We start from the raw sequence: 18,162 nt of genomic DNA, 5'->3' as shown, positions 1-18,162 counted from the left end.
GCAGATTTTATCCTCTGTTCCCCTTGTTACACTGCTCTCGAACCTGACATGACATATTAGCATATTAACTCTAACAAGCAGATGAGTACGTGTAGCAGCTCTGCTTCGCAAAAATGATGGATAGATATACAAGCAGACATGATGGGAAAAAGTGGACATGGGGTGTAAAGAAATCAAAATCGAACCAGCGATGGTTAAAACTTAAAAGAAGTGACTCATACTTTCATATTTTAGGAGGAAGAGGCGGTTGTAGGAGAAGAGTGGGGTTCGAGGGGGTCAATAATTGGGGGCATTGGAATTGCAAATGTTTTTGAATTTTGCTTGAGAGAGAGGGAAAGGGGGCGAATAAGAATGTGATAAATAAATAATTGTTGACTAATTAAAAAGAAGGTGGAACATGGAATGACCATAAAGCTGGTGGGCCCTTCTCTCATGGTGGAATTGAATAGGGTATATATGGTCGTCGCATAAAGGGTGAACGGGATGCGACCTCACTCTTTCTCTTTCAAGCAAACTTGCTATTCTCTGCTTTCCGCCAAATCTCAAATTCAGATCACATTCATTCTGTTCCCTCCCTCCTCGAGTGGATCCTCTATTCTTGACATGAGAGCACGCCACTGCCCTCCCTCCTCCCCATGTCAACCACCCCCATCCCCAACTTATGCCTCTCTCTTCACTGCCTCGTCCTCTCTCATTATCAATCTCTTCCCCTGCTTCCCCTTCCCCTTCACAGGCACATACTCCATGTCTTGTAGAGAGTTTTAAGTAAATCACTCGCTCCTGAATCTTGTTCGCGCCTGAGTATATTGGCACCACAATGTGGACTTGGCCCCATGTAATTAATTTCCCACTGCTCTTGCAGTGTACAGGATGCGTCTGCGTGCAGCATGCCATCCCGCCTTTTTCTTCATCACGTGATTTCGTCATTGATTCATTCACAATAACTCATTATATGAATGTTCTTAATCTTATTTTTCTTTGCGTTTTTGAAATAAATTACATGAGCAATGAAGGAGAATGGTGGTGTGAATAAGAAAGATCCACGTTCTGAAATCTGGATCACCATGAAGTCCAGTGCCAAAAATGTAGTTTTTGCCTTCGACATGTATTTTAATTAAAAAAAAAATTACATGTGCGTACACTTTGCCGTTAAAAATATGATTGCGTAGAAACTCCAGAGGCGTGGAATTCAATAAACGGCTCATTTTGACCTATTAAATATTAATAAAATATTCTTAAATGCTAATTTATTAAATTTAATTTTAAAAAAGTAATGATTGATACAAAAAATAATAATTTAAAATTAATAGTTTTAGAATTAAAGAATTAAAAATATATTTTATAAAATTAAAAAATCAGAATAAAATCTTATATAAAATTAGAAAACCAAAAATATATTTTAATTAAAAGTTTTTATAGTCCCTCCTATTGCGGATAGATTTTGTTACTCTCTCTCTCTCTCTCTCTCTCTCTCTCTCTCTCTCTCTCTCTCTCTCTCTCTCTCACCATTTGAGGTACAATTTCAAAAATTTCATCTAGCAAATTCTTTAAAAAAGTGTAATATTTCAACTCTAAAAGACATCTTCACTGCATCAAATCATTTTTCTTAATTGGAAAGTAATTTTGTTTTCAATGTCTTTTGTGTAGGTATACTAAAAGAACATGTTCTCAAAATGTGCGATTTACTTGACTTCTAAATCAAATGGTGAGTTTTCATGATCATTTAACATAATTTTTTGAAATTCAAGTGCTTGAAAATAAAAGTAATGAAAAATAAAACTAGAGAAACATGTAACACTTGCATGTGATAAAAGAGAAACTACAAGAAATAAAATATGAAAAAATAAAAGAAGAGGTAACACTGTATTGTTACTGTTGTTTCCATAGACGTTGGCACTCTACAAATTGCTGGAGAACTCGCTATTCTCTATTAAATGTGTAGTGTGCTAAGAGTGTTATGTTGAACTTGATGAAGGATAAAAGGAACTGCACTGGATAAAGTAAAAGATGAAATGGAATCAAAATTCTTGCATTAGACAAGTACATTATGGGACTAAATCAATGAAATATTCAAAGGGTTTATGTAATGATGCACGTGTGGTGACTTCCTTTTCATGGACACAGAGTGACATTTTTTTTATTGGCTCCATGCTCCACTTTTTTAAAGACACTAGCTACAATTTTTTTCAAAGTGTCATCCACTTTTTGCCTTTTTTAAAGTGGTGCATCAATTATTCTCTTTAATAAGTAACTACCTCCCTTCTAAAAAGATTCATGTAAATTTAGACTATAATCATTTCTTTTAGCCCAAATAGTTGGGTTTAAGGCAAAATTCACATTTTAGCCCCAAACAAATTTATTTTTTTGAAAAATTATTAATTTAATGAATCCATTTTGGTTTTTGTGAGTTAGTTAGAAATAACTTACAAAAAAAATGGAGAAGGTGTTTTATAAAAATAAAAAAATGAGAAAAATATAAAGAATCATGCAAACTCATGAAACTCAATTTTAGAGAATTTGTTCCATCTTTCATATACAACTTCTTTTTTGTTTGGACAATTATATGCCTGTTTGGATTGAGGGATTAATCAATTTTAGGGAGAAAAATTGATTAATCCATAATTTACCCAAACACCAACTTTTTTTTTTCAAAATTGATATTTTTCCAAAGCTCCAAGTTTCAGCTTCTCGGCTTCTGTGTGTTTTTGTTACAAAGTTATATGAAAAAATTATATAAAAGGTTTGAGAAAAAAACCACAAAAAAGACACAAAATATAATAAAAATAAAACAGAACTTTCTTCTCTTCTTTTTTTTCTTATTAAAATTTAGATCTTTAAAAAAATTACTAGCATAAGTATCCAAATAGGTTATATTATAACATAATCAATTACAATTAAAATTTATCATTTAATTAATTATTTTTATAATATATTATACTTAACTAAAATCCAAACGGGCACTATATGCAAAGTGTTCAACTAACTTTTATAGCTCCTCTAATTCCCATTATAAGGAAAAATTGAGGAGAAGTAATTGAGTCATTGACTTCATTTTAAAATAGAATGAACTCTCAACTTTATCTCCTATTTAAATGAAAAATTTTTAAATATATATTACATTGTCTCTAATAGACAGTGAGTTTTAACAAGGCAACTTGTAATAGAGACCATAATGAATATATGTGAATATAAAAATTGTCAACTCTCTTGTAACATTCTATTTAAAAATCAACATGGCAATAAATCTTATTAAAAACTACTCTTCATAAATATGCATTCTCTTCAATTTCTATTATAAGGCAATTATATCGACATTGTCAAAATTAATGAGAGATAATAAAGTTATTAATTATGTTTAAAAATAAAATAAATTTTTAATTTTATCACTATTTGAATGAAATATTTTCAATTTTTTTTACTATATTTTCTATCACAATTAATGAGTTTAAATAGGAATGATACTAAAAAATATAATAATACTCTATCGAGTGCTTTATAGCTCATATTGAAAATAAAAAATCCTTATAGAAAACATGATATAATAGGGACCAGAATAATGCTTGAGGAAGTAATTAGTACTTACTCTAATATGTTACAAATAATGGTAAAAGGAAAATTTTGTCTTTAAATTATATGTTTAGCGACGATTTGAATTTTAAACTTTTTGTTGTTGAGATGCTTTCCTTCAATAATTAAAAGTGGCACAATACTATCCCTTCTATTGGTAGGAGTTAACTTGAATCATTAGTTGATCGTAAAACTAAGAGAATAAGTTAAAAATTATAAAAAATTATCAAAAAATTACAAATAAATTCTTGTAATAAAATCAATATCAATTAAGGTTTTAAAATTTATAGATATCAAGAGATAAATGTTATTGTCTCTATCCCCAATTATAAGATATTTTTTGAAGAAATTTGGTATTTTAAAATATAAGATACTTTGATAAGAATAAGATTTCATAAATGATATTTTGCCAATATTATCCTTTCCATTATATCCTATCTTTTTAATATTATTTCATAAATGAAGTATTAAATGAAGAGTATTTTTAAAAATTTATATTTTTACTATAGAAAAATGAAGCTATATAGTGTATTTACCAAGTTTTATTAATATGTATGATTTTGTCTAAAAAAATTTTATAATTTAAAATGGAAGTAGTATTTTTTTCCACGTAAAAGATTAAAATTTCATTTTGACTAGTTGATGAATTACTGGGTGATTATTCGATTATCATTATCGAAAACAACATTGGTAAGTAATTAAAATATAATTTAATGTTTTGATAATTTAAATATTATTATTTACAAATATTTTTACACAATTTATATATCAGTTTTTAAAAATTAACCGTTCAACCAATATGTCCATGATTTATAAAGGAGTGTGTTATTTACACTAGCCATGTTGTGAATTGAAACATCATAGTAAATTATAAACCTTAATCCACTTATAAATTACAGATGCACTATTAAAGTTGTAAGTTTTTTAGAACTTTTACATCTAAAAACTTGACTTATAAATATACAGAGGTTCCATCACTAGGAACGTTTCAAAGAAAAAAGTATTCGGATATTTTGTGCCGATGATTAAATACAAATTGCAAAGGTTTAACGGTATGCATGCTGGAGACAGAATTAAGTCATTGTGTCCCTTGGAAATTTGCATGGGCCTCCAAGCCTACCCATTCAACTTCATATCTTCTGGGCCGCCTAACCTGACCAGTTCCTTGGGTGATTGGGTCTATCCTTACCCTACATAAGTCCTGTGGGGTTTCCAGGAGGACCACAGTGCCTTTTGTTCTTTTTTTTGTTTTTGTTTTTTTGTTTTCTTAAGTTCATATTAACCTCTCAAGGAACGTGGCAAGGCAACACTTCTTAAATTATTAACGTGATGGAAATCATATACATAAGTTTGGATTCGGATACGTTTACGTGTTCCGAGGCGGGGTTTTGGTATAACTAATTTTGAATTTGTTTGATTTAGTCAGCAAAATTTGATAAATTCGTGCGGGAAACAGAAATCTGAGACATTCTTATGAAATTTTAATCTGAGTTGGCATTTACTTGACATTTGTAATCATCAATATCAATATATATTAATAAATCCTGTAGAATGCTGTTGATTGGTTAGAATTACTATCATATAATTGATTTAGTCAATCTTAATACATTTTAAATTTTTTATTCTTCTCTCTCATTGTTAACTTATCATTACGGGAGCTTTTAACTTTTCCAAGGCAGCGAGTCTTTTCCTCTTCCGAGCAACGAGTCCTCTCTTCCGAAGACATCGATTCTCCCAATCTCAGTCCTCGGCTCTCGCTAGACAGCTCTTTGAAAATTCTAGAAATCTCCGTATCTCCTTCTCGTCATCCTTACAGTGTAAAAAAATGAAACTTCGGAGGTCATCGCTTTGTTTTCTCCTAGGGTTTCCGTTCGGCTTCAGAGAAGAACAGCTTGACGATGACGTCGCCGGAGAAGATTAAAGGCATACAAGATAGCGCAATTGAAAACTTTGGAATCCCTCAATATGGGGGCAGCATGGCTGGGAACATCGTGTGCCTGAAAGAGAACCATAAAGGGTGTACAAAGTTAGGGGATTCCTTCAAAACAAAACCTGGAGCTCTTCCGACCATTCTTTTACTCGATCGTGGAAGTAAGATACTTGTACTTTGACTAATCTGTTGTGTATGTTGAATTTTGGGATCCAGATGTTTATGTTTTTTTGGTTCACTAACTGGTCAAGTAAACCCTTTTGAAAATATGGAGATTCGAGAGTTTTGATACACTGATTAGAATAATCTTAATTGTATATTTTTTAATTTTTACAAGCAATCAAATTATCAATAGTACTGCCGCATAAAACGATGCGTGTAAGTTATTTGAACTGATAGATTCATTTCCAAGTCACTTAACAGAACTTTGATATCTTTTACCTGAACTGCTCTTTAATTCGTTCTTCAACTTCTTGGAGCTTAGTTATTGGGTATTCTTGAGAGCCCTTCTTGAAGAAACAAGATTGTTTCCAGTAGTACTTGATCTCAAGGGTTCTGGAATTGATATCACATATATTAACAAGATTACTACATTGGCAGAGTATTCAAAACCTCTGGCTGATTATCTTGAAAACCTTCCTGAGGATGAAAAGGTTAGAAACTTCACACGACATTCTAAAATTCATGCAACTTGAAGCACTGTCACCTTTTGGTCTCCTGCAGTCTGTTATATTGAAGAAAATGGCACCGAGGTCTGGGAGAGGGAAATTGAATAAAGCCAATGCAGAGAATAAGAAGGAGGAAGAGAAAGGTTTGTTGGAATCTCTTTACTTGCAGATTTTTCTGATTTGTTATCAGCCATTTGCTTTTCCTTATATTATCAAAAGACATTGGAATTTTGAAATTCAAATTTTGTATGCAAGAGTACTGTTAAGATGCTTTAGTGAGATGCATCTTGAACTTTGAGGTACTTCGTTGTCTTTAAAAGCCTAGGTTATGCATCCCTGGGGTTGTTGTGCTTTAACACTGGGAATGGAGCTTGAATCTTGACTTGCTAATTTGATAAATATGGCAGCCTGTCTTGACCAGAGATGACAATGGTGGGTGATTTGTTTTCTTGTTTTTGGAGAATTTGGATATTAACTTACTGAAATCACTGGCAAATAACATAAGAATTAAAAGAACCATACTATTATTATTGGCCATTGCTAATTGTTGTTCATGATATTTTAATTCAGGATCACATAGATCGTGAGACCATCTTGAAGGGATGATTTCTAAATATCATGATATTATTTGTTTAATTTTGATTTTCTTTGTCATTGATAGTGATTCAAATATCAGCTTTATTTGATTTAAGTCCATGGGAAGACAGTACCTATTCCAAAGTCTTTTAGGTCCATTTGATGCTTCTCGTGGGTTTGATGCATCAAGGGTTTATTTGATTGTGTTACTTTTTGTGCAAGCTTGTAATTTAGATATACTTTCTCCCTTTTTTGTCTGAAGTCCTGAGGGTAACATTCAGTTGAAAATAAAGCTTTATTTATTTTTACTTTGATCCCATCTGCACATTGGTCTGATTACTTTAATCTAAGGTGAATTCTATTTTCTTATTGATTAATTTATTTTAATATTTCGTTTTTTAATCCCATCTTCTCTTTTTTATTTGTTGTGCTGGTGTATCTAATTTTCTCATCCTGGTATGAAGATGAGGAAGTGCGGAAAGTGAAATCTAGGGGAAAACTGGAGGGATCAACACAACCTACTGTGTCTAACAGTTCAATATTGATGGAGATGGCAAGCTGAAGAAGAAGAAGATGATGACACTACCTATTCCACATATTCTGTGAGTTTAATTTTATATTAATTTTAATTTTCACTTCCAAAACAATTTGATCATATCATCCTTTCTTCATTTATAAAGCCTAATGCTCATACCTTGATGATGGGATCTCAGGTAGGTTTTGACGTTTTTCTCAGTAAAACCTCCTCCTCCATGGCATATTGCCGTTTTTTCTCCTTTTTAGAGTTTTTATGCTTTTTTTTTATTTTTTTTATTTTTCTTGGTTCAACTTGCATTTAAGAGTTCAAGGAACCTTAGTTTATATAGAATCACAATAATTCTATACAAGAGCCTGGGTGGGAAGATAGTGCGCAAGCTTTTTGAGATGATTCTGATAATGTTCAATGTTTGTTATGTAAAGAAGTGAACCTGCATTAGTTCTAGAATGATTTAGAGGTGCTGAAAGTGTTGTTAGGGCTGGTAGTTCAGTGCACCATTTTGCTTTAGCTTCTGCGTCTACAAATTTAGGTTCTTTTTTATTAACAACTATTAACATGCACCCTACCTTCAGGTTAGTATTTATTGATTTTTATTGCATTCAAATAAAAAGAAATGCATATTTCCATTAACTCATCATTAATGTTAATTATTTCATATTCCATTCACATGTTCTTCAATTACTTCATTAATGAACATTTATTATCAAGTGTGTAAATTATGTAAAATATTTAATATTTGATAGTAAGAATTAAATCCCAGGCACTTTGAATGTTGGGAAAAATTAAATACTAAATATTCAAATATTTAATTATCTTCCGCAAAACCATTTTTCTAATATCAGTTTCAAAATTTGACATAAAAAAATAAATCTGTTACTTCAAATATTGGGAAGGATTAAATTTTGAAGATTTAAATTATTGATTATCTTATTGAAACTTGAAAAACCATTTTTCTAATATTTCACTATTAAATTCATAATTGATTTTTCAACAAGAAGTCTCCTTGAAAAACTAAAACATTCAAGATTAAAATCTTTTTTCTAATATTTCACTATTAAATACATAATTGATTTTCTAACCAAAAGTTTCTCATTAGTGCCTCTTGAGAAACTGAAACATTGAAAGATTAATTTTCTCGGAAGTTGTGTATTTACATGTGGTTGACAGAATATTTCATGTGTAAATTATCAAATTAATTAAATTACATTTAATCATGCAATGAGAATTATTTTTCTCCTCTTTCTGAACACCTAATAAATTACAATATGCTACTTATTGTGTGCATCCATTCATAAAAGGCCCCAAATTTTAATACTTTATATTCTTTCCTTCCAAACATAAATATTCTTCCTTTTAATTCTCTCACATTTGATTTGTGTACTTGAATCATCTAAGGCAAAGATGGAACTCAATTAGCATGACTTTGTTCAAGACATCAATGATTCCATAGAGATATGGTGTATTGCTGTTAGAGTCTTGAGAAAATGACATACAAATCAGAAAAATGGCATTTAAATTTAGGCCTTTGTCAATTACAACAAATGTAGTTTACAGGAAAATTTTTTAAAATATTGTATAAGGGGAAAAACAAGATGTTTTATATTAGAGTTGAATAAATTTATTCGTATTATGTATTCTTTATCTAACAAATCTCTGTATTTGATTTTTATTAAAGCCTCATTCCTTCTAGGACTCAATCATGTATAATGCAATCATTAAAGATTAGATATTTTCAAACTCTACCTATAACTTACTATAGGGTTGAGAAACAAAGATAAGATATTAACAAATCAAATATCCAAGAAGGGAAAATGGTGAATAGGGCAATCTCACATGTGTCTTTATCAATGGAGTTAATTATAATTGTTTCAAATTCTTTGTTTTGTTTAAATTATTCAGTGTCTCGAGGTCAAAAAACATTATTCTTTGTCTTGTAGACTTACATCGCTCTCTACGTCTCCAACTGAACGAGCCTTCTCCGATCGGGCCCAAGATCGGTTTCCATGGCTACACTTCATGACCGTAAGGGCTTCTTCTCCCTCCTCTTCCTTTTCAGTTCTTCCAGAAGCCGACAAGGAGCATCATGCGATGCAGATATCTGAACGAAAGGTTTGAGGTTTTCTCTATATCAGGAAAGAAGTGCCCTTCGCTTTCAACGATGTTCATGCGAATATATGAAATAACAAACCAGGAGCTAGTAAGAACTTTGCAGTAAAAACCCACTGAAAGAACAGCACAAGCATCTTCAAGGCAATCTTTATGATCGAGTCTCAGAAGCACTACTACACAGACACATTTTGCTAGCGGCGGAGAACCATGGATGAAGAAGAGTGTTGGCGGCTGGCTGAAGAAGGGTTCTTACAGAGAAGAGAGAGCCGATGAAAAAAAAAAGGGATTAAAATAATTTAAACAGTATATATCACGTAAGAAAAATATAAATGTTAAATAAGTGCCAACTCAAATTAAAATTTCATAAGGTATCATATTTTAGTTGGTCATTCTGGCCTATATATATTTTAAGTGGTCAGAGTGCACAAATGAAATAGCCTTTTGGGTCTATTTATAAATTTCTGCAGAAATCCTGGAATATTTGATAATTTTTTTTCATGATTCTGAATTAGAGGGATTTCTGGGGAAAAAAGAAGAGGGATTAAAAGTTAAAACCCGCAAATGGTGTCTGGTTAACATTAAGTCGCAATCATTGACCAAATCTTAATTTCTAGAATTATTTGTTTTATTGGCTGACGTTGCTTGAACGACTTTCCCTTTGAATAATCAAGGACGGGGAAACTATTCTTCATGCCGCCATATCTCTGAAACTGAAAGATGCTCCAGAAGGAGGAGCGTCGGAATCCAATTCCAACCCCAATATCGACGGGCGTCAGTGGGATTTCAGAATAACTATTAAATTATGCACAAACCCCACCGTTTCAAAGTTGAAGACAATACTGCTATTGTCTTTAAAAATGGTTCCGAGTCATGGGTGGCAATAAAAAAAAAATCGAAGTGCTCAATCAGAGAGCCAGACATTTGCTTTCGTGGGGCATATTCCCTAGAAATTAAAGGTTCCATAAGTCAAAAAAAATAATTATTTTTCTCGGGGGTCATGTCATCACAGTTGATGATTTTAGGGGAGATGACAGATGCAAGAGAAGGGGGGGGGGGCGAGAAAAAGTGAGATTAGGTACGAGTCTGGCATGCATGGGCATTCACCAACGGGCAAGACATTTGAAATTCAAGCGCAAAAGAGAGAGGAGAAAAGAAAGGAAAGGAGGGGAAAGGAGGACAATAATAATGGAAAGGGGAGTTAATGATTCGTTAAACCAGCGAGGTGAGTGGTGAGGCTGTCTGGTGAATCATGAAGCGTCAGGTGTGCGGGTGGTCACCCAAACAACCATTATTATTACCACTGGTGGGTCTCTATTACCTTTCATCAATCTGCCCTCAGAGCCACCTAACTTCTCTCTGTAAAACTTCATTTTACTCCAAGATCCTACTCTTGCTTTATATTATAATATACTCTTCTCGTTTTAAATTATAAAATATTATAATATATCCCCACAACTCTGTCTCCAGCACTTCTTTTAAGTTTCTCTCTGCTACTGTCAAGATTGATCAACAATGCACTTTCTCTGTTTTAGGGGCCCAATTTATACCCCTCCATGAGCATGAACCCCCCCCCCCCAATATTTTACTTTATTTGAAATAGTGAAAGCAGTCAAAAGGCAGTAAAAGAAATTAATCTTATTTAACAAAAATAAAAAAAAAAACTTAAAAAAACCAAGGAAAGGGGCGCAAATAATGAAACTGCTTCTGAGTTATGAGAATATCCGAAGTGTAATAAGAATTTCAGGCAGTATCAGCACAAGAATGTTTGAAATTAACATTAAAAATATCCCTAACCAAGTAATGGTGCCAATGGAACTACTGAAAGCATATGAATTAAGTAATAAAAAAAAATTCTGTTCATTCAGTATCTTCACGGGGAAGGAAAAAAGAAAAAAAAGTATAAAAAAAAATATCATTCAAAGACTGCTGAAAAATATTTCTATATCAAATAAGTAATGGTGCCAATGGAACTACTGAAAGCATATGAATTAAGTAATAAAAAAAAAATTCTGTTCATTCAGTATCTTCACGGGGAAGGAAAAAAGAAAAAAAAGTATAAAAAAAAATATCATTCAAAGACTGCTGAAAAATATTTCTATATCAAATATCAGTAGGTTTTGAAATTTCATTGTACTCCCTTAATCTTCAACAAATATTAATTTTTATGTAAAATAACTAAATTGCACCTATAATATAAGATAATAAAAAATTCACTCCCACTGTCACCTACAACAACAATCGGACTGACACGGAAACCCCTACCACCAAAAAAAGCTTCGTGGCTATCCAACCCATTTAATTACATATGACAGTATATATGTGTGTATGTAACAATTCAAGTTTCTAAACTATATTATCTGTTATGACACAATGTTGTATTATTAATTTTAAAATGACACCTATTATTTTAATAATATTATTTATCAATTTAGTGTTATTAATTTTAAATTAAGAGTTTTAAAACTTCACACATTTTATAAAAATCATTTAAAATTAATAATAATTTATTTAAATTTTAACAAGTTAAAAAAACAAATAGGATAGCCTTGACTGCATAAGTGTTATTTCTTTGTGAATAAATATCCATTCAAATTTTAAAAACTCTTTCAAAATTAACATAATCCATTCAAATTTTAACAAAAGCTAATAGAATGGGTTTAATTAGTTATTTGTTAACAAGTATTTATTTTTATTTTCACACACAACATATCATGATTAACAATATATTTAAACTTTAACAAGTAAAATTTAATTAACAAGTAATTTTAGTAAAATAATAAGTATTGTTCTAAAATTAACAATTCACTACTGTGTTATAATATGAAAGTGATTTAAAAACTTTGACTACTATATATTTTCTTTTTTCATATATAATTAAATGGGTTTGGTTGCTATCAAGCTTTTTAGGTGTTCAAAACTCCTTTAATTACCTTTGTTAATTTAAAAAAAAAAAGTTTCATTGGCGTCGAAGTTCTAGTATAAGGATTCACCAACCTCATGATGGTAGGATCTCCAATGTTGATAATGAAAATGGCTTTTATTTTATTTTATGTTTAAAAAATAATTTGATCATTTTATATAAAAATTAATATCAGTCAATATTTAACGGAAAGCAATAAAATTTCAAAAATTTATTAATCCTTAACCAATGCAAATATGTTTTAGTGATACTTGATTCGTATTTTCCTTCAAAGAAACCCATAAAATACGTCTTGAGTCTGGATTCTGGAAGATGTTCGAGAAAAGAATTGTCATTAATAATATAGAGAAAGAGAGAGAGAGGGTGTGCGTGAGAGGGTGAAATTAGAGGGTCCTACCCAAATGTTGACTTCCTACCGTATTTGGGCAGTAAATGAACAGATGATTATTCCTCCACGAGTCTTGTGTTCTTACTCATAATAGTTTGGGCCCCACCAAACCAAATCCTCTCACGATCACAATCCACGCCCTTCGTTCCCTTTTGAAAGTTAACAAGACGTTAGACACACAAACCCCTCCCTACAGAAACACGAGACCTTGAATCTCTCTCTTCTCTGCCTCTTTCTCTATTCCAATCGAGCATGCACATCCCGAACCATGCTGTTTATTACAATTCTGTCCCTTTCTGTTTCCTTAATTCCCAAGATGTTGCCCCTTCAGCTCAGCCAGCTTCAGCTGTTTCTCCTGCTTTGAATTCTCGTACTCATGGCTGCTTCCGACGTCGGAGCTGTCCTAGAATTCTTGAGGAACAATGGCTTCACAGAGGCAGAGTCCGCCCTTAAAGAGGACATCATAGAAAATGGTGAGACGGGGTCGTTCGACTACGAGAAATTCTTCTTCCCGATGGTGCCGCCTCCGCCGCCGGTCAGAGTCAAATCGTTTTCTCGATTTTTGGATAGGCAGTATGGCAGAGATTGCTCGAAAGCAAGCTCTAAGTCGTCGGACGATGAGTTTGTGAGCTTGGGGTCATCTACTTCGGGCGTTTGTTGTGCGGGTATTTCTTTTCCTTATTATTGGCTTATCCTTTAGTGATCTGTTTATTCCCAGTTACTTGCTCACGTTCATCAATGATCATTATGTATTCTAGTAATGCGGGGCTTAGTGGCTTACTGATGACTGTGCTCCGTTCTGCTGCTTAGCTAAATAAAGAAGGAGAAGAAAAACTCTGAAATTAATGCTTTATGTTTATTATCGTTTAAGCGCATCCACTTCATATATTTGAAACCAGTTAAAAGTTAGGTCATTATACAAATGAGCATTTTAATTCTCTGTGATCTGGTCTTAAGTGACGAGATTTTTGTCATAAACATCTGCTCTATTTGATCGTTGAAATGTTCTTTCATGTTCTGCGTAAGTTGAATAATTGGTTTTCAACAGAATTCAATGTGTTTGGTGCTTCTATTTGTGTATGTTGGATCACACAATGAACAATCTAACTTAAGACTGGCATCCCCAAAATTTTCCTCTCCCTCTCTCTCTCTCACAGCTGACATAATCATCTCTTATTTGTTCTTGATTCATGTTCATATCATTTCCCCAGTTGCGTTCTTTTGCGTGGCTGTTCAAAGGATGTTGTTGGTGAAAAAAGTATGTTAAGAAATATCAATCTCGGCTAACATTTGATAAGTTGCTCACATACAAGTATGTGGCCACATACTTCATAAATGATCAAAATTATTAGCCAATTCTATATGTTTATAGCCTGTCGCTCACTACAGTATTTTCTTCAGAAAGATCATTTTACTTTCTTTTCCCCTTTTTAGTCACAATGCATCTGAGTGTCCTGAAACCTTGTTTTACAGAATTCATCAATCCATATGGAACTCGCTCCTCATCTCAAACTCACAAAGATTCTGAATCTTCGTCAGATAGATTATCTCAATTTGACACAGCACGTGACTACCATGACTTTGACATGCAAAATGAACCATACTTGTATAATGAGAAAGATGATGATGATTTCATGACCCCCAGTTTTGAGGGACCAGAGTTCTTTGGAGGTCAAAGTGAGGATAAGTTCATCCTGACATCAGAAATGGAGAATCAACATGAAAATCTTCTGGAAAATAATTACAAAAGTGAAGCATTCCAAGTGGAGAGAAATGGTGATTGCATGGACAGACTATGCCTTTATAATCGTTCTGATGTAGGAAATGAGAATGTGACTTGTTTAAAAGACTATTGTCATGCTGATAAGAAAGAGCAGCTTGAAGGAGGATTAGTTAGAGAGGTTGAGAATCCTACCTTTGTCAATAATTGTGATGTTCCATTTAGCAAATACTCTGCAGGTTCAGGAGAGTCTTGTAGTGGGGATCCTGGTAATGACAGCTACCTAAGCTTAAAGGAAATTCATCTGAATGATTTGCATTTAAAGGTTGTTGGGGATAGTTCCTCTACTGATTCTGCTCCAGAGCATTCTATGAACCAAACTTTTGACTTCTATCCTAACAATAATGGCAATAAGGGGTACAAAGCTCCCTATGACTTAACTATCAAAGTTGCTGAAACTGACCTGCCAAATGGACTCACCAGATATAAAGCTAAAGATTGTGGAGAATTCACTGAAGAATGCCTAGATCCAGAAAATGCAGCAGATGGAGAGGATGTTACTGATGATGAGCTATTAAAGTACACTCACGAGGATGAATATGAAGTATTTGACCTGAGAATTATACATAGAAAGAACAGGTTTGTTTCATATTGTTGTGTTTGATGGTTTCATTCCCATCATTTTAGTATTCATGAAAATACAAATGAATAATTAATTGTAAATGTAGGAAATGATAAAACTTCAAATTAACTATCACTTCCTTAGCTCTCTGTGTTTGCTCAGTTTGGTATCGACTTAGAATTTCTTTGCGGTCAAATTCATATTGTGGTGGCTATCTCCGTTTTATTTTTGGCCTGAATCATGTTTATCTGCTTTTGCTTGTTAGTTCTTTACAGAGATTCACTGGTGTTGCGTTTTCATTTAACCTTCGGTTTTACATTGTTTCATCTACAGGACTGGATTTGAAGAAAGCAAGGATCTGCTCATTGTGCTGAATTCAGTCATAGGCGGCAGGTACTATGTAACAGAATATCTGGGTTCGGCTGCCTTCAGTAAGGTTGTTCAGGCACATGATCTTCTGACAGGAATAGATGTCTGCTTGAAGATTATAAAAAATGACAAAGACTTTTTTGACCAAAGCTTGGATGAAATTAAACTTCTAAAGCTTGTCAATAAGAATGACCCAGCTGATGAACACCACATATTGCGACTTTATGATTATTTCTATCATCAGGTATTCCTTGAAGGTTGAACATGCAACTGGGATTGCTTTCATGTAAGCTATATTATATTTGATGCTTCCGATTCACTTTTAACTGTCACTGATTAGTCTTAGTTGGAAACGTCATAGGAGCATCTATTCATTGTTACTGAGCTTCTGCGAGCAAACCTATATGAGTTTCAAAAATACAATCAAGAATCTGGTGGTGAGGCATATTTTACATTGAACAGGTTGCAGGTTTGTTCAATTAGACTTAGAACTTCTGTGGCTATTCTATATAATTGCTTCTATTTTATTTTGTTTAAATATTAGAACACCTCAGGTCTCTTGATATTTCTGACCAACAATATTTGTCTCTATAACATTGATAATCTACTGTTAGATGGTTAAATTAGCAATTTCAGTTTTATGGAAGTTTCATTTGGTGAGGAATTTTCAGAACAAAATGATTGAGTTGTGTTATTACTATTTGCAGCTCATTACTCGTCAATGTTTGGAGGCCTTGCAATACTTGCATAGCTTGGGAATAATTCACTGTGACCTGAAGCCAGAAAATATTCTTATTAGAAGTTACAAAAGATGTGAGATTAAAATTATTGATCTAGGTAGCAGTTGCTTCCAATCAGACAATTTATGCCTCTATGTACAGTCACGATCCTATAGGGCCCCTGAAGTGATGCTAGGCCTCCAATATGATGAAAAGATTGACATATGGTCTCTTGGCTGTATTTTGGCTGAGCTATGCTCTGGTGAAGTATGTCCTAATTTGCCTCAGTATGATATTTTTATATTTTATGCAGCCCAGACAGATGTGGCTTTCTTAGCACACTACAAAATTTGGAGAAATGTGCTGGTTGTTAATCTAGTGTTTGTGTCTTCTCAAGGTGCTCTTTCCAAATGAAGCTGTTACAATAATTCTTGCGCGCATGATTGGAATGCTTGGTCCTATTGATCTGGAGATGTTAGTGAGGGGGCAGGAAACATGCAAATATTTCACAAAAGAATATGATATTTACCATGTAAATGAGGTTCGTTCCCCGATTCTAACTGCTTCATGACTATCCGCTTTTAGAATCAGAATTTCAGCATTTGCATTTTTAGCTCTAAATGATGTGTGTGTCCCAGTTTGACTCACTTGTTCAGCATCTAGACCTAGTTCTATTCTTTTGCTGATTTATGAGCACGGTTCTTATTTATGCGTTTTCTCTGCTAGATCTGATAAAATTTAAGATTCCATATTGGGCTCCGCTGTCAAAGTTGTTCATGTCTATACTGAATAAAATTCGAATAAGGTAGAAAGATTCCGCAACGAAAAAAATCCAGATATATTAGTACCGAGCTGTATTCGTCAGCAAATCTCCATCTCAAATGTTTCTAACATTTCCTAGTATTGTTCATAGGAGACAAACCAATTGGAGTACATAATTCCAGAGGAATGGTCCTTGGAGCAGCACCTGCAGGTTTCTGACACGATGTTTATTGACTTTGTCAGATTCTTGCTCAGCACCAATCCCATAAGGCGACCAACTGCAAGACAGGCACTCAAGCATCCATGGCTTGCACATGCTTATGACTCCCAGTAGAGCATCCATTTAGTTCCTGGACGGAAGTTAAGCATCTTGCATACTGGAAATTGCAGTCACAATTTTGGGTTTCGATTGTATTGAAGAGCAACTGAATTATTTTGCTTCTTTTTCTTGTGCATTTTTTATTCTCTTTCTGTTGATTAAATTTTGTTCTTTTGTACAGGACAATATGCCCTTTGATTTTGTCTTTACTCTCTAGTATGGGGAGACTGAGCACTGCTCAACAAGAAGAGAAAGGAAAAAAGAAAAGGAAAGGAAAAAAAGAAAAGAAAAGGTGATTCTAAATGTTGGGAATACAAAGGCTTAAGCTTAAAATAATTTATTTACAATCTGACCTTGTTATTGTTATGTCTATACAAAAAGAAGGAAAATAGTTTTAGTTATTTGTGATTAATATAGTACTTTTTTCGTCATAAATTATAAAATACTTTTAAATAAAATTTTATATATCAGTGAAATTTATTAAATACATTTTATCATTTTACTTTTTAAGATAAAAATATAAACTTTTAAAAATATTTTTTATTTAATATTTTATTAATAAAAGAATATTGAAGAAAGAGAATATATAAAATTGATAATGTTAAAAAAGTATAATTAATGAAATTTTATTTTTATTAAAATATCTTATATTTTGAAATGTTAATTTTTTTTAAAAAAATATTTTATAATATATGATAGAAGTAATATAATCCAAGTGCTACCAATGAGTTAGTGCATGAATTTGCCTGATAGCACGATTTCATTTGAGAAACGGTCAACCCAATGACAATTTTGTAATCTTCATCTGCCCTGACGAAAGACAAAAACGTGGATTGAAATAAAAAAAAAAAATCAAGATAGAATTTTATTATCTAAATGATCCTTATGATGCATAAAAATTAATCAATATTAAAAAATTTATATTATTCAAGTCATAAAAATAATTATGATGTAC

General features: G+C 32.6%; 2 protein-coding genes across 8 annotated transcripts; both read left to right on the top strand.

Moving 5' to 3' along the window:
* Positions 1-5,202: 5,202 nt before the first annotated feature.
* LOC129296363 (uncharacterized) lies at positions 5,203-9,876 on the top strand. Of its 4 annotated transcripts, none has more exons than XR_008589767.1 (6): positions 5,204-5,658; positions 6,098-6,150; positions 6,221-6,308; positions 7,206-7,343; positions 9,217-9,301; positions 9,412-9,876. XR_008589767.1 is itself a non-coding variant. In XM_054934968.1 (5 exons), exons 1-4 carry the CDS (start codon positions 5,466-5,468, stop codon positions 7,301-7,303), a joined length of 432 nt encoding a protein of 143 aa, XP_054790943.1. In that variant the 5' UTR covers positions 5,203-5,465; the 3' UTR covers positions 7,304-7,343; positions 7,455-7,909. The 4 variants fall into 4 exon arrangements, 2 of the variants coding, with proteins under 2 accessions (XP_054790943.1, XP_054790942.1); XR_008589766.1 differs by having other exon boundaries at positions 9,374-9,876; XM_054934968.1 differs by lacking the exons at positions 9,217-9,301; positions 9,412-9,876 and adding an exon at positions 7,455-7,909 and having other exon boundaries at positions 5,203-5,658.
* Positions 9,877-12,936: 3,060 nt separating this feature from the next.
* LOC129296360 (uncharacterized) lies at positions 12,937-17,608 on the top strand. Of its 4 annotated transcripts, none has more exons than XM_054934964.1 (8): positions 12,937-13,361; positions 14,170-15,055; positions 15,372-15,651; positions 15,769-15,876; positions 16,115-16,393; positions 16,524-16,667; positions 17,132-17,248; positions 17,389-17,608. In XM_054934964.1, exons 1-7 carry the CDS (start codon positions 13,073-13,075, stop codon positions 17,210-17,212), a joined length of 2,067 nt encoding a protein of 688 aa, XP_054790939.1. In that variant the 5' UTR covers positions 12,937-13,072; the 3' UTR covers positions 17,213-17,248; positions 17,389-17,608. The 4 variants fall into 4 exon arrangements, with proteins under 4 accessions (XP_054790939.1, XP_054790938.1, XP_054790937.1 ...); XM_054934962.1 differs by having other exon boundaries at positions 12,941-13,361; positions 17,040-17,248; XM_054934963.1 differs by having other exon boundaries at positions 17,132-17,608.
* Positions 17,609-18,162: the final 554 nt, after the last annotated feature.

This window comes from Prosopis cineraria, unplaced genomic scaffold (assembly GCF_029017545.1).
Source record: "Prosopis cineraria cultivar Desert tree isolate PC_DT_omini unplaced genomic scaffold, ASM2901754v1 PC314, whole genome shotgun sequence".
NCBI lineage: Eukaryota > Viridiplantae > Streptophyta > Magnoliopsida > Fabales > Fabaceae > Prosopis > Prosopis cineraria.
The sequence above is the reverse complement of the archived record's forward strand: the minus strand, read 5'-3'. Positions and strand labels throughout refer to the sequence as shown.

Excerpts from the sequence above, each read along its gene's own strand:
- LOC129296363 (XM_054934967.1), top strand. The coding sequence starts at position 5,466 with ATGACGTCGCCGGAGAAGATTAAAGGCATACAAGATAGCGCAATTGAA. Across the intron at positions 5,659-6,097 it reads TCTTTTACTCGATCGTGGAA|AGTATTCAAAACCTCTGGCT; the intron begins GTAAGATACTTG and ends CTACATTGGCAG. Across the intron at positions 6,309-7,205 it reads TAAGAAGGAGGAAGAGAAAG|ATGAGGAAGTGCGGAAAGTG; the intron begins GTTTGTTGGAAT and ends CCTGGTATGAAG.
- LOC129296360 (XM_054934962.1), top strand. The coding sequence starts at position 13,073 with ATGGCTGCTTCCGACGTCGGAGCTGTCCTAGAATTCTTGAGGAACAAT. Across the intron at positions 15,652-15,768 it reads ATGATTATTTCTATCATCAG|GAGCATCTATTCATTGTTAC; the intron begins GTATTCCTTGAA and ends GAAACGTCATAG. Across the intron at positions 16,668-17,039 it reads ATATTTACCATGTAAATGAG|GAGACAAACCAATTGGAGTA; the intron begins GTTCGTTCCCCG and ends TATTGTTCATAG.